Source organism: Rhamphochromis sp. 'chilingali' (genome assembly GCF_963969265.1).
Source record: "Rhamphochromis sp. 'chilingali' genome assembly, chromosome: 10".
Taxonomy (NCBI): domain Eukaryota; kingdom Metazoa; phylum Chordata; class Actinopteri; order Cichliformes; family Cichlidae; genus Rhamphochromis; species Rhamphochromis sp. 'chilingali'.
This window is the reverse complement of record NC_137937.1, coordinates 22,854,326-22,869,647: the sequence shown is the minus strand read 5'-3', so window position 1 is coordinate 22,869,647 and position 15,322 is coordinate 22,854,326. Positions and strand designations below refer to the sequence as shown.

At 38.7% G+C, this 15,322-nt stretch overlaps 2 protein-coding genes across 9 annotated transcripts in view; both read left to right on the top strand.

Annotated features, from left to right (window-relative positions):
- Positions 1 to 2,220, top strand: part of pdlim5a (PDZ and LIM domain 5a) — a 67,705-nt gene extending 65,485 nt beyond the window's left edge. For all 6 annotated transcript variants that reach the window (XM_080893462.1, XM_080893466.1, XM_080893465.1 and 3 more), the window contains one exon: positions 354 to 2,220. In XM_080893462.1, coding sequence (XP_080749588.1) covers positions 354 to 443 — 90 coding nt within the window. In that variant the 3' untranslated portion in view covers positions 444 to 2,220. The remainder of the gene's footprint in view (positions 1 to 353) is intronic.
- Positions 2,221 to 3,115: 895 nt separating this feature from the next.
- bmpr1ba (bone morphogenetic protein receptor, type IBa) overlaps positions 3,116 to 15,322 on the top strand; it is a 66,007-nt gene continuing 53,800 nt past the window's right edge. Inside the window, exon 1 of one of the 3 annotated variants that reach the window (XM_080893470.1) lies at positions 3,116 to 3,271. The gene's annotated coding sequence lies outside the window, so the exon portion shown is untranslated. The remainder of the gene's footprint in view (positions 3,272 to 15,322) is intronic. The other 2 variants (XM_080893468.1, XM_080893469.1) reach the window with 2 other exon arrangements.

Below are 15,322 nucleotides of genomic sequence, written 5' to 3'. Positions count from 1 at the left end.
AGAAACTTTTATCTATTTAACTTGGACACAAAAAAAATTAGGAAGCAGTTTGAGGTCATAGTGGTACTTTCTGCTACTGGCCCTATTTAGTCCTTTCTGTCATTCTTTCTTGTTATTGTTAATGTACTACAACAATGTTCATTTTTATCCATCCTTTATAATGGAGGTTTTTGCAGAACAGCTTACTTGTAGCAATCTCATAAGCTCACCGTAAGTCATTTTTTCACAATAATATGACAGCAGTGCTTATTTTAGATGAAACACTGACTTACATCCATTGTGAATATTAGTGTAGGCTGGCTAACTTTTGTTATATAACCTCTTATTATTCATGTGTGCTGGGCTTTTTACAGGTGTGCTGTACCACACTGGAAGGCCAGACCTTCTTCTCCAAAAAGGACAAACCTCTTTGCAAGAAGCATGCTCACACACTGAAGATATGAAGCCTAAACTATTCACTTGGCCACATGTTGTCTCACGGAGGGTTGGGGACACCTTTTATGATGACAGTAGTAGTCATTATTGTAGTGGTGCTATCTCTTAGCACAAAAAGCAATAAAGCTTAAGGATCTTAGTTTTGACCACATTTCAACCAAATATAACTGATCTTTGTAAACTAAATGTTATGTTGTCAATCATCCCCAAATAGCAAGGTTTTACTGCCAACTGATACATTTTATGTACCATAATGCCATTTTTATTTCCTCACACATAGGACTGTGACTTTATCATTTACTTTGTTCTTCTGATTTTTGTCTTGAGTGGTGAGATCATCACACTTTCTGTTTTTATTATTAAGCTTGCACAGTGCTCATTATCTTTAGACACCACCAGAAATGTTTGATAATTTTAAGTATTCAAGGATGCTGGCAAGTTTTTATTGTTAGTTATGATATTTGTTAGTGTTTGTGTAGTTGTAATCAATTTTATTAATCTGGCTAAAACCTATAAAGACTTAAAGATGAAACTGTAGAACGTCCTGTGTTACACTTCGTTTTATTTTGTTTTTTGCATTACAGTTTCACAAGCAACTATTATAAAAAAAATTCCCAGTATATGCATTAAAATACTGCAGGATATGCTTGTGTTAGTTACTTTATACAGTTCATCTGTGAATGTCTGAGTTGTAATTAAAGCTGCTGCCTTTGATTTAATCAGTTATTTGAATGTTGTAATTTAAGGAAATTTGATTTCATTTTCTATTTGTTGAGTGAAGCTGGCTACGACATTAAGGCACTTGAGCAAACCTGAACACCAAAAACGATCAAATGTTTTTCATAGATACTTTCACCAGCTTTTATTAGTTTCCTCTTGCTAGTTTGCTAGTACAGGGTTGGACCCCTTTTGCCTTTAGAACTGCCTTAATTCTTCATTGCATTGATTCAACAAGTTGCTGGAAACATAAATCTGAGATTTCGGTCCATATTGACATGACAACATCCGACAGTTGCAGATTTGTCGACTGCACATCCATACTGGGCTGTTGCCCATCTGCTTCAAGGTTTGACATGTTGCAAGTTCAGAGATGCTCTCAAGTCACTTAAATCAACTTTCATCCCCATTCTGATCTTCAGCAAGTTACCTTGACTATTTCTAGCATCTTAATGTATGATGAAACATTTGCATTAACAAGCAGTTAAAAATTAAAGTGAATATTTAAGTGTCTGGTGAATGTATATAGAAGTCCCTGTTTCTTCCTTGCTATGTGGACCAACATATCTTTCTTGACATTTCACATAGTTTCATGAATCCTGTTCCCATTTTTATTTATTTTCTGCCATGATTTAGAAAGAAAATATATTTGCTTTAAAATCTGTTTCATACACTTCTCCTTATGTTTAGCTCTGTTTAGAAAGTACATTTTTTAAAATTTTGTTAGAAGAGGAAAACATGTTTGAGATGACATTAAGTAGAGAATGTTGTTATTTTAGAAACTGGTGCGGGGATTGGATGGATGGAGGGTAGTTTCTTGTTTTTTGACTGTCTACACACCTTTAACATGAGGACATTTACTTACTTATTGGTGCAGGATACATCCAGCCTATTTAGTTTTTTCCCAATGCTATTACAAATGACAACCCACTCTTTCACTCACTTCTTATAATTATAAATCTTGTTTTTTACTGTAAGGGGCTAATGGGCATGATTTAAGTGTTCAGTCTCTAAATTCTCAAGTAGAAAACTGTTGTTGGAACTCTTAAAGTTGATCTGGTTTTTTAAATAAATTATGTGCTTTTAAATGCCCCAAACAAATATGTCAGCTATTTTTTTTATAGTGTAATGATATCTAACCAAATTAAACTATTTTAACACAATTGTAGAGAAGTCATAGCCACTGTCAAGAGGATTTTTAACACATCTGCACTGCTGACAAATGTTAAAATGGGCAGACAGAGAAATAAAGGTGAAAATGAGGTAGTAAACGGTGGTATGTAGGGCACATCACCACACATTATTCCCATGTCCTCTATACAACCAGCATTTTTAATACAAACCAATCTTTGCACAATCAAACTGATTTTACTGTTATTGTAGAAAACAACGAAAATGAGATAACTGTTGGGGGATTTTTATTGAGTGTATATAAGACACATTAACAAACCCAGCACTGACCCTTACACGCTGTCTCAATTGATGGGGCATGAGTCAGGCAGAAAAATTATCCAGTATAGTTGATGTCACATGGTAACATAGTTTAAGGAGTTAGCTCATAGCTTACTTATTTGATTCAGCATTGCTGAGCTAATGTTTACTTGTTATTGTAGCATGATGTATAATCCTTAGCATATAGGCCTATTTGATAGTCTTTTCACATAAGACTCATTTTAAAGTCCACCAAATTTAAAACGTTCTTAAGGGAAAATCTAAGCAAAACAACAAAAACACTGTGTTGTGCGACAAAGCCTGGATGTGTTTTTCTTAGTAATTAGACTGGAGTTCATTTGTGTTTAGGTGTTCCTTAAACAACTAGCCCTTTGGAGTGGTTTTAAGGAACCCATTCAGTGCGAGTCTTCACTCACCTTTCTCCTGCTAATGCACTCCTTCTCTTGTGGCATTAATCACCCTCCTGCAGCTGAGGGACCTTTGCAGAAACACAGTCGTGTGTGAGACCAGTGTGTGTGTGTGTTTAAGTGTAAAGAGAGCGAGGGAAAAGCGCGAGAGAAAGAAAAGCTACACTTGGAAACAGAGTGACTCGCGTATCTACCCTGAGTATCGTGGGCTGCAACTTTTCCTTTCAGTCGACAAAAAGAAAGCCAGAAAGCATCCTAAGGTGAGTAAACTCGAAGCAGACGCGAGTCGGAGATCTTTTTCAGTCAGTTTGTATTCACCTTGGGAAGTTTGACAGAGCGTTTTTTGTCGTTTCTCTCGGGGTGTTTACAGTCAGATTCACGTCATATCGACTTATTTTTGTGGAGCGTTTTTTAAGGCTTATCTCACTGCGTAGCTGTTCCTGAGCCACAATGTGATGGAAGAGAGAGAAGTTTAAGCGCTAGGAGGAGCTTTAATAGTTTACCCATGTCTCTGTTAGCGGTGTTTACGTTACACTTTACGTGATTGGGATTTCTGTGGCGTTGCTTGGTCTATATTTTCCAAAAGTGAAAAGTAAATTAGGATACATGTTAAATAACACGCAGTAGCGGTCAGCCAAGCTCGCAACTTCTTTTTTCTTAACAATCAATAATATGTGCTGTTATCAGAGGAATGCATGATGGATTCTAGATTTACACCTTATTCCTCTTTTTCTTGTTCTGTACTTTAATATTCATTTGTACAGTGTGCAAATGGTAGTTACTTAACGTAACTCTAGTTCTATGAGTTGATGTACAGCCTTGTACCAGGATTTACTGTTGGCTAATTTCACCAAAAGATACTAGGACAAGACCAAAGACTTTTAGCTGTGGCAAGTGAAAGGAGTAGGCCATTCTCCAGTCCCATCTGTACTCATGACTCTAAAGAGAGGAACTATCTTCAGGTCCCACCTTGGAATGATACATCTAGTAAGAGGCTTGGTGCAAGTCCCTTTTGCAATGTATGGAACTTAGGAAGTTGTCTGTCTTTTCCTTTAATGTGTTGTGCCAGCTGTGCCTTGTCCACATATTTAGGATCCCAGATGCAAAGGGACAAGTAAAAGACTGTTTAGTGGATGGCTCACATAGCTATGCATGATGGTCAGCTGCAAACAATTCAATTTAACCTCAAACAAAACCTGAAGAAATTTCTGGATGCCCTGCGCTGGGCAGAATGGTGGCTTGATGGTCTGATTTTTTTTTTATTAATTAAAAAGAAGTTATTAGTTTCTCAAGAAGAGGGAAAATTTCAGTTGTGTGAAGAAAAGCATATATATATATATATTATAATGACAGCTGACGATTGAATATTTTAATAGAATTGGCTTACAACTTGTAGTAGCAGTGACCCAACTTGAATTTTCGAGACTTGCCTGAGTGGGCCCCCTTATTCAAGGGCTCAAAAAGCAGGGGGGAAAAAAATCAAATGAACCTCAACACAGCCTCCAGCACTGCCCCAGTATTCCCCATACACCCCACTTATACACACATAGGCATGCACATAGTATTCAGCTCTCTCTTTGAGACCAGTAACCAGGTCCAGGTGTTTGTCAGTGTAGCTTATGACAAGAGTAGGCTATATCTGTATGTGTGCATGTGTTCACATGAGCAAGCCTGTGTGAATGTCTGTCCAGATGGCATAATCCTGTGACTCCAAATCTTACCTCACCTCATCTGAGGGGTCCGGGACCGGTAACACAGGGAAACCGCGCAGGAAAGCACTCAGCAAGTATAAATGAGAGAAACAGAGGTCCAGATGTGTGTGCGTGTGTGTATGTGTATGTGTGTGCGCCTCTGTGCGTCAGTGTGAGGGTACTGTTCTCCCTGTCTGTCAAACTAGTAAGTGTTTGCAGTTGTTGAGGCTTCAGTTGGAACAGCAATCTTATTTAGGTCAGGAACACATCAAATAAATCTGAGAAACAGCCACATTCTCAATTGGCTGTGTAATTGAGTTTTACACAGCAGCTGTAAACAGAACGCTTCCTTAATTTTCTGTCCTTGTGTGTGTGTGTGTGTGTGTATCAGAGAGAGAAATATCAGACACTTAACAGTTTTAGACACCTCATGATGTGAGACATGCTTACTGCTGGAAATTTAGATCACATTGCTTGAGGTTAATCTACATTCTAAGAATGCCAAATCTGCCTAAAACAAACTGAATTTGCGCTTGCCTAGAAAAAAGATAAGTGCAACATGTAGGAAGGACGAGGTGCTGCAAAATTGCACTGGAAAGTAAAGCTTATTCAAAAGTGTGACATAATGCCCTATTTAATATATTCGTGAGATTGCATAGTTTTTGTGTTAGTCGATAGATGTAAGCCTGTATCTTTTATTTTGTGCTTAAATGTGTGATACGTTTAAATGCAGGTAAATTGTCAAAGCAGTTTTTATTTAAAGATCTATTTTTTTCCTATTGTCAAACATCTGAATACAAAGTTTTTTATAAATGGGCATATAAAAAAATTACAATTCATACACTGGAGACAGGGACTGTTTTAGGATTTTATATGCAAAATGATTACTCATCCATGTCATGCCATGCAGTCAAGTGAAGTAGCTTTTGACACCCACTGAACACGGTAGACTCAGCATAAGCCTCAAAAAATCCCAGATTCCAAACTCAGCGAACGTTCGTGTTAAAGATTCTTGATGATGTTATGTCCATAACCGAGCAGGCAAAGTAAAACCTGAAGTACTGCTTTGTAGTTTTTATGTGTAGGCATCAAAAAATGAAGCTAAACCAGATGAAATAGGGGTTATTGAAAGGAATGATAAAACCATGATGCAATAGTGGGAGCTCATAAAATTGATTTGTTCAAGTGTTCAGTGAGAGCAAATGGGTAAATGGCACGAGGTCAGATTTACAGAAATGTGCCATGTCCTTGATATTTCTGTTCATTCCATTCTGCAGTGGCTGCTTGCCAGACCTCACTGCTTTTATCTTTCTCCTTTTATTATGCTAACGACAGTCTTGATTTAAAACAATATCAGATTCCTAATCACCAGAATCAGATTACCTACGATGCATTAAATAAGAATGCATATGACAGTAGGGTTAATCAGAGTGTAAACAATCATTTAAGTGAACCATAGTGCAGTGTTTAGTTTCTCTAACATTTAATTTCCTCAACTTGATGGAGTTGATAAGACTCAAAAACAGATAAGAGAACTTAGCCTGGGGCCTTTTCCCCCCCAAGACCTTACGCTCTTTAATTACAGTGTCAGTGTGATTTATAGAAACATTTGAGCATTTATCTCCACTCAAATTCTGAAACATTCTAAATTTTGGATTTTTTCTCAGAGTCCTCTTTGGTTCTAGTGTTGAGATAATGAACTGTGCCCAGCCTGCCTTAAATAGCCTCAAATCTGAGGCTCTGTTCTAAAAGGTTGGAGTGGCAAACACTGGAAACATCTACTGCTTAACCTTAATTATGTTAGATTATATTACAGATTTGATTTTCAACTTAACAGCTACCCTCCAACAACTCTTAAAAAAAAAAAAGAAAAAAAAGAAGCATTCGCCTCTTACAAAAAAATCACCAAGAATAATTACGTGGTTATACAACTCTATTTTGTAAATGTTTTGAAAAATAGCAAGAAATATAACAATAACAATACCAGCTTGTCTGTAATGTAAATTGTAATTGTTGTTCTTAGTGTGTTTTTTCTCAGCTGTAGAGCATTATGTTGTTTGTGTGATAGTTTTACTTACAGACGTCTCGTCTCGCCTGGCCAGATGTGGAACAACATGTTTAATCTGCTCAGGGTTTGCTTTACCTGTGGGAATGGTGCATCTAACAGCATTTGCATTCATGAATTTAAAATTAGGATTAGAACCCATTTTACTCTTTATATATGACATAAACAGTAGCACATAGTAATAGTTAGGCTGGTGGTGTAGTTAAATATCTTATAAGGTCAGACACATTTATGAAAACTGTCAGTCACAGGGGGGAAAAAACAAATGAAATATAATGAATGTTTAGCTAGCAAAGAAGAAGAAGTCTATTTGTTAGTGTTCAGTGTTTAAGAACAGCTGCTTTTGCCATCTGAATGTGTAAAAGTGTTATAACGAAGACAAAAACAATAACATCATAGATTAACATACATGTCTGTGTTTTAATAAATGAGCAGGGCAAGCAAGGCCTGACAGAAACCACCAGTGAGGTGGATTTTTGCTTGTTTCTTTAAGTACGCTTCAGGAATAGTTCTCCAGGCTTCTCGAAGGACATTCAAAGCTCTTCTTTAGATGGTAGCTGCCCTTTTTTCTGTTCTATATCAAGATGATCCCACACGGCCAATCCATGACTAGTGTCCATTAATTGTGTTTCTATCCACGTATGTTTTACTGCATTGTATGTTTGTGAGGCTGATAAATAAAGCCGTTGCCAATCAAATGCTTTTCTGATGATATTGCGTCGTGGATTAAAATTCAGATGTACTTTTCTGCATCCATAATTTCATCAATTTTGAGAAGATCCAAAACACCATTGTCTGAAATGCAGCCACTACCCATGACAGAGTGTCCACTGAGTTTTACACATGGCTGTAAACACTCTGTTGTACCTGTCTCCGGACCTTCTCCTCACGCACTGATAATGAATCAAAAATGTCCAAATTGATTAATTACCCCATAAGACCTGTTTGCACAAATTTTCAGTCGAGTTCTTATGTAATCTATTACAACTCAGACTGTTTCCTTTTCTTAAAAATAGCTTATTAAATGCCAACCTTCCACTGAGACCATTTTTTATGAGTATCAAAATCCAACTTAAAATTGTTTCTTTGGCAAGTTGTCCATTACAGTATGTGTAGAGACAACACTGGCTCATTCCTTTGAGTTGGGTGCCTTTTTTTTATGAATGACTGATTCATAGCTCAGTGTTTAGTGGTTTAACAAACAAACAAAAATGCATTCCTCTGAAAATAGTTGGATACAGTGAGCAGACTGAAACCAAGAGAAACAGTAGCCAGTTCCCACTAAAAGACCTTCAGAAAGCCTGGAGAACTATTGCCCAAGGCCACTTTAAAGGCAGCCTGGCTTCCTGGAAGCAAAAATATAAAGAAATGATAAGTGGATCAAGACATGTGCACAGAACTCTAAAATGCTTTATATGGATATATCTAACATGTTTTTTGCTCTTAAAGGGTTTTTCTTCCTCCTTAAGTCAGATATTAAACTTAAACTATTAAACTTAAAATTTGATTTAGAAAGTAAGAGTGTGTGTCTGCGTGTCTGTGTGTCTGCGTGTCTGTGTGTCTGTGTGTGTGCGTTTGGCTTCATACACATGGATTCCATCAGGTTTTTCTCTGTTGTTCCCTGAAGCTGGGATGAGTTAAAACATTTGATGCTTGACTGAAAGATGAGGGCTGTGATCTATTGCCTGTGCTTCTTTGATATATTCACCCCCCCCCCCCCCCCCCCCCCCCCACACACACACACACATCACACTTTGGTTTTTTTTTCTTACAGAGCATCACAAGCCATACTAACACTGAATGTCAGCAGACCTCAGTGCACTGTGTATGTAAATTTTTTTTTTTTTTTAATTCTGTTATCTAACCAAAAACTGCTTACTTAGACAACCTCATCAGTTTTCCTTTAACATCTGTGGTCCATACTGGGTGCAGGCATAATTTAGCAACACACCAGACGGAGCTTATCGTAAGATGTTTATTGATGTCACAGAACATTTGACAAAGTTGAATAATGTTTTAAAAGAGTGTGTTTTTTATTTTCTTCATTTCCTTTCAAGGATATTAAAATTGCTAAAAAGCTTTCCCACATTAAGAAGTCTTATGCAAGGCGTGCCTTGCAAAATTTGATCATGCGACTGCACACTGTGAATCCTGTGTAAGTAATCTATATAATTTTTTGGTCAGGTAAATTTACTATTTTACTAAGATAGTGCTTTTAGCAAGGAAAATGCCAAGGTCCTATCCAAACTGTCTGATGTGATGCAAAAATCCTGAAATAATAATAAAACTTGAAAGTTTATTTTTTAAATATATTTTAAAACTCTCTTAGGCCGTGCTAAATGTTTATCTTAGGTCTTGCTGTGCTTCTGGTGACTAAGCACCATATTTTGTTGCTCTAAGTAAGGCAGGCTGCCACCGTTTCTGACGATTGAAGCTAAACTTTTCTCTGCTTCTGTCTGGAACCTTAAGAGAGTCTAACTCCAGCATTAACATTGTTTTATTATTAGCCATAGCTGCTACCTTGATGATAACAAGCGTCGTGCTGACCAGTTTAACATTTATGATATGTGTTTAATACTTAAGTGTTGTTGAAACCGGATCTTTATTGACGTCTTGAAATTCCTCCTCAAGTGTTGTTCAAAGGTGTGAATGTCAACTTCTGTTCATGCATTCAGCTGCTAATGAGGGGAGAGGTTGTGAGAGCTTTGTGAAAGTGCTGTGTGAAGTTGTGTGTCATCCACAGGAGGCAAATAAAGTTATAAAGTAGTGAGTAGTAATAAAGGAAGGTGTGTAGATTTATTTTGTTTTGTTTCAAGAACTGGACAATGCTATTACATGTTATTATTTCCAAACTGTTCTATTATGTTTGTCATTGCCACAGAATACACACAGTGAAGTGCCACAATCTCAATCTGTCATAAAAACTTTTGGCAGGACAAGTGAGAAGGAAGTTATTATTTTACAGGTTAAAACCCCCCAAAACAAAACACACATCTCTGAAATCGCCAGGCGGCCATTGCAAGCTCAAATTTGTTCTCAGCTGAAGTGACTAGATGTTGCATCTGAATGCCTCCCTCGTCAGTGCTCGTCTTGAACTGCAGATAACAAGATATGATCTGACAGGAAATTTCCCCGCTGAGTTAAATGTAGATGATTGCATTACAGATGAGGTAGACACTGATCGAACCAGCAGGCATCAAACTCTATTCTCGAGTGTGTGCGTGCATGAGTGTGAGTACAAGTGAGTGAAAGAGAGGTATCAAAAAGAATGCTTTGTAAGCATGTGTAAGTTTGGGACAGAGTGGGACAATGACCTGATAAGTTTGAGCTTCTGTGTTGGGCTCTATGAAGACTGAAACGTCTACATGTAAATCATGTGGGCGTCCAGTTGTCATGGACAACCCTGAACAATGAATTTTCATGTTTTTCCAGGTAGAAGAGAATGAGTAGGTGTTAGAAGAATGTAGTTAGATTGGGTGTTCGACTACTGTATATAATATAGGGTGAATTTGTGTTAATGTCAGAGATATCGTTTTAACAAAAAGGTCATTCAGCTGCACAGTATCATTATCTTCATTACCACTCTGCTGCCCCTCAGGGTGGACCTTTTAAAAAAATAACCTCTCCTGATGTCATGATGGAGTCATTCTGCCCCTGTGCTCTGTAATTCACACAGGCCGCAGAATTCAGCCACTTCTCCTCCGGTGTTGCCCTTTTTCTTTACTTTGATTAATGTGATGACCTGGTATAGTCTTTTTAAAAGGAATACCTATAATACCCCAGCTTTGGGCTTACTAAAGAGATATTTCCATGACCCAAAGGCGAGATCAGCAATTCACTGTGCGATGGACTTTGTGGCTAAAATAAAGCCGGTGGACAATATAACACAGCCACATAGAGTGACGGTATGAAAATGTTTAAATTATGATTTATTAGGCCTGTTTCCCACAGGGAGTATGATAAAACATACTACCAGCCAGCTTCTGATCTCATTATTTGGGTATTTTCTTTCACTGCAGGTCCTACAGCTCGACTCCGCTAGTTTCTTTTCTGTTTTTTGGCATGTGCAATCTTTACAGACATGACGTTTGGTGACTTCTAGTCTTGTCTGAAAAAGTACAAGGACCTCTTTTAATTGCTAAGTGAGAATAGTATATTGTTCTTGCAAAAAAGCCCTGATCCCAAACGTAAACAGGTTGAGCCCCGAGGATGCTTTAAATCATATAGTTTTTTACTTTGAACTTTCAAGCTGTTCTCTATTTTGTAGACCACAACTGTCTTCTTGTGTTTGGTTTGGCTCTGCTCTAACCAAAGTAATCACTAGACCTGTAGTTCACTCGAAGGGAAAAAAACAAGAGAGAAATGATGGAGTGATGAGTGGGGAACTGGGAGGGGGTAAAGAGGTCTGAGGATAGAATGATAAACATCTGGATTCACTTTGGGACAATTTCATCCCTCCTGCCCCCAAAAACCTAAGACCTCAATTTCCATGGTACCTCCTTTGAGGTGCCATTCCATCCGCAGTGAAAGAAATATTTGCCTGATAGCAAGTATCTTTGTTAAGTTTTAGGAGATGCCTTTATTGAGATTTCCTGAAGCCGTTATTAAGACCCAAACCTGGTCCTGAATATCGATTTCTCTTGGAGTTCGAGTGAAAATGGGTTAATTTATCGACAGTGGCATCAAGCGTCAGTTTGTGGTTGTTGTTGTTTCAGATATTTTCAGTGAGAGAAATTACTTCAAGCTGTGGCTGTGCTGTTAATTTTTTAAGAAATGCCAGAGAGGTTAAAGGTCAGGCCGAGTGATGGAAAAACTTTGACTTCCTATATTCCAGGCAGGATATGTAAAACACATGAGCAGTTCTGCGTACTGTGTTTATTTCCACATGTTCAGACATAACAAAGTGAACAGAATCTGAAGGATTTGAATCTCACGTTACTTTAGTTTCGCAGAGAGTGACAGACGGGGAGTTACAGCTGAAAGTGACTGAGGCAGAAGGCCGTATGCAGTTGTCTCTTTGTCTCTCTTTGTTTTCTCCCCCTATTTAACCCACTTAGTCTTCACTGTGTTGTCCAGTCCTCCACACAAATGCATTTAGGTCTGGAATGATAAATGGTTTTCTTTGATTCGTGCAGATGTGTCTTTGGCAAAGGAGTGGCAATAATGTGTATAATCAAACTCAGAAGTCACTAGTTGTTATTATTCTCTTTTCACCATGTCTTCTTCTGTCTTTTCCGCTATCTTTCTCTGTTTTTGGCCTCAACAGATAAGTGCAAAATGTGCTGCTGCACACTGAACTGTTTTGTGTGGCATCATCGATACCCTCCTGACTGAAATTGCATCCATGTTGTCTGTGCAGACACTGCCTCCCCATGAGACATAAATTCATGATAGGCTCATCAATATGTTTTCCAAAGTCATTATTCCAGAGAAATTAAATTTGATTGATGCCGAATTGAATTAAACCTCTGAGATATTGAATCTGATGCATGTGAAATCAAATCTCATGGGGGTCTGTTTCTTCACTTGCATGTCCGGTGGATTTATTCATATCCACCTCAAAAGGCAATTACAATATGAAGCAGGCCTATGGGAGTCTTTGTGTTGTGTTCTGTGTAACAGCGTAATGCTTATTGAATCAATGCATTGATAACAGCAGCCACTGGGAAATCTGTTGCTCACTGACATCTGCTGGTGAGCTGAATATGAACGAGATATTTACTCTGTTATCTAGTCTTTTGTTTGGTGTCTTTAGAGGCTTACAGGGAGTTTAGTGAGAGGTCAGTAACAGGAAGTGAGTGGATGAAAAATATGAGGAAAACGTAAAGATCGTAATATAGCAGATAGCACTGTAGCTGGGTTGCTGTTGTTTGTAGATTTAATAAGGTGATATAAAAACAGAACTGACCAGATGGCCAACACTGAACCAGCTCTGCCAGATTAAGAGGCAGCAAGCTCCAAAATGCTGAGGAAATTTGGAGTAAGAGAGTCCAAGAGAGACCAGATGTCCGTAACAGGCCTCTATAGGTCGCAGACCAAACTATCAAGCAGATGACTACACAGCATTAGGATGACTGCATAGCATTAGGACCTTGTGCAGGAAACATCAGTCATGTGCCCATGAATTTCTTTTTCTGATATTGTTGCCTTTTTATTTCTGCACAGTGTCATCTTCTGAATACTCTGTTTTTTCTCTCTCTCTCACCATTCTTGGTCTTTCTTAGGATGCTCTTTCTGCTCACATATAGTAGATTCTCTTTCAAACAAAGGCATACATTGACATCTTTAGATGAACCAAACAGGGTGCATGCATGTGCACTAATCTGTTTCACATGCTCACTGATTTTATATTCAAAGTAATACGCTGGGAGCAGTGTTTTTACAAGCCATAACCCCTGAACCATGTCCATTGAGCTTCCTGTAGGGGGGGACTGCATACCCTGCAGTCCTACCTTGCTGTGATACAATATCGTTTAAGGCACACAGTTCGTACTTGTTCTCAGCCAGCTTTCTGCTGCTTCTTTATGCTGTTTCTAGTAATGGGTGACATAAGACCTGGTAGTGGCATGACATTCAGTTGAGGCTTAAAATGTCCTGTGCAGAGGCAAGGTGATGGACATCATATATATATATAAAATTAACCTGTTTTATTACAATAATAAATGATATTCTACAACAATAACAAAAACAAGCACTTGTTTCACCATGAGCTTTATGCTTCAGAGCTTTTAAACCACTGTATGACCTAATTTTACAAAATTCAACAGTACTGTAAATGATTAAGTTCCAGCAGTTCTCACATAACTTATTTTATACAATTTTAAAAGATCCTAGATTTCACAAAAACAAAGTCACAGTTCACCTGGCTTCGTCTAGATGACTGGTATCTATTATAGCTTTGGGAGTCACTGTATTGCTGCCAACAAACTTAGTTTAATAAGCAGCAGACAGAAGTGTGACAGAAATCAGGAGGCAGACAGACATAAGCAAGTTTGTGTGGTTCCTGTAAGTCCTGTAGAGAAGACTTCTTTACTTTTTTTTTACTTTTTTTTTTGGAAAGCTTACTGGCTAGGAGGGCGTCCTGTTCTCTAAACCTTGCTCCTGCAGATCTCCTGGTTCTGCAAAACTGGCCGCAACAGACATTCTGCACAGGGCTTCTAGTAATGATAGCAATGCAATGTGTTTTCTTCTCTGTGCATGTGTGGGTGTGTGTGCGGCAAGTGTGTGTGCATGCTTGTGTGCGCTTGCAAGTTTCGCCTTAGAGGCATCTGTTGCAGGTTTCAGGCACATGTTGTGGGATTAAGGAATTAGCCATAACAAATAACCTCATGCACACACCCTTGCCTGCGTGCCCAAAAGTCACCACATAACACTCCAAAATTACAACCCGAGACCGCTGTACACATCCACACTTGTTCCACCAGGGCTCAAATCTTGGAAGCTCAGCTCTGTTCATCTCTACCTTTCTCCACTAAATCTTGGCCACACTGTGTTAAAGAAAAAGGACTCTTAGTAGGAATGAAAGTTGCCTTAATGTTAGGGTTACATTAGTAAAAGATAAGGTAATAGGACGGGGGAAAGCCAAGTTGTCAGAGACTGCCTTTGTCCGAAAGAGAAACACAATAAAGCACACTGAGCTTTCCAGTGTTTCCCCCAGGTTCAGGTTCTAGCTAATCAACAGTGCACACAGCCGTGACTGTTCTGTTCCAGGGGACTGGCTGAGGGATGGAGGGGGGTGGGGACATGGGGTAGGACAGGATGAGGGTCGTGCTTGAAACGGGTTTATAAGGGTGGAAGGAGTTAGAGAGTGCATGCAATTGCATGATTAAGGTGTGTGCGTGTGTGCGTGTTACCATGTTCGTGTGCCTGAGCGTCTTTTTGTAGGGGATAAACCTAAAGGGGCCTGTGCATGTGTCCGTTAATTGTACATGCAGATGAACAAATTATGTCAGTGATACAAAGTCGCTCAATAATGGAGAGTTTAGAGCGTTGTGTTTTTAGGCTGTGCTGTAATCACTATCAGATGTCAGGGTGGAGGAGAGGGACGGAGGAAAGAGACTGTGTGAGTGAGAGAGGAAAAAAGAGAAATAAAGATGAAGACAAATGGCAAAGCAAGAAAATTCCTAAGGTAATGGACAATAACGTAGTATATGCATACAATATATGTTTTAACTTTATACTGTGCACACACACATTGCTGTAACTTAACTATGTATAACACAAATATCAAAAGTCAGTAAACTAAAATCATTTGGTGTGACTTTCTACTTTAAATTTTCTAGGCTGCTTGTCTAATGGTCATCTGCTCTGTAGCACAGTGCAAGCCCCTGTCCTTGCTCGGAAACGCAACTGAATGCTGTTGCTTGCTCCTGATTTACATCCCCGGCAAGGATGGAGGAATGTTTGGGTGGCATGTTTGGTTTCTTTGCATATGAAAATGTGTTGCAGCAATTGAGTCCGCAGGCTGTAGCAGTATTCAGCGAAGCAAAGTCCTAATCATTTTCAGATGGTGGACAGAGTCCATGCGTCTGGAGCCATTTACAAGGTCTGCGGCC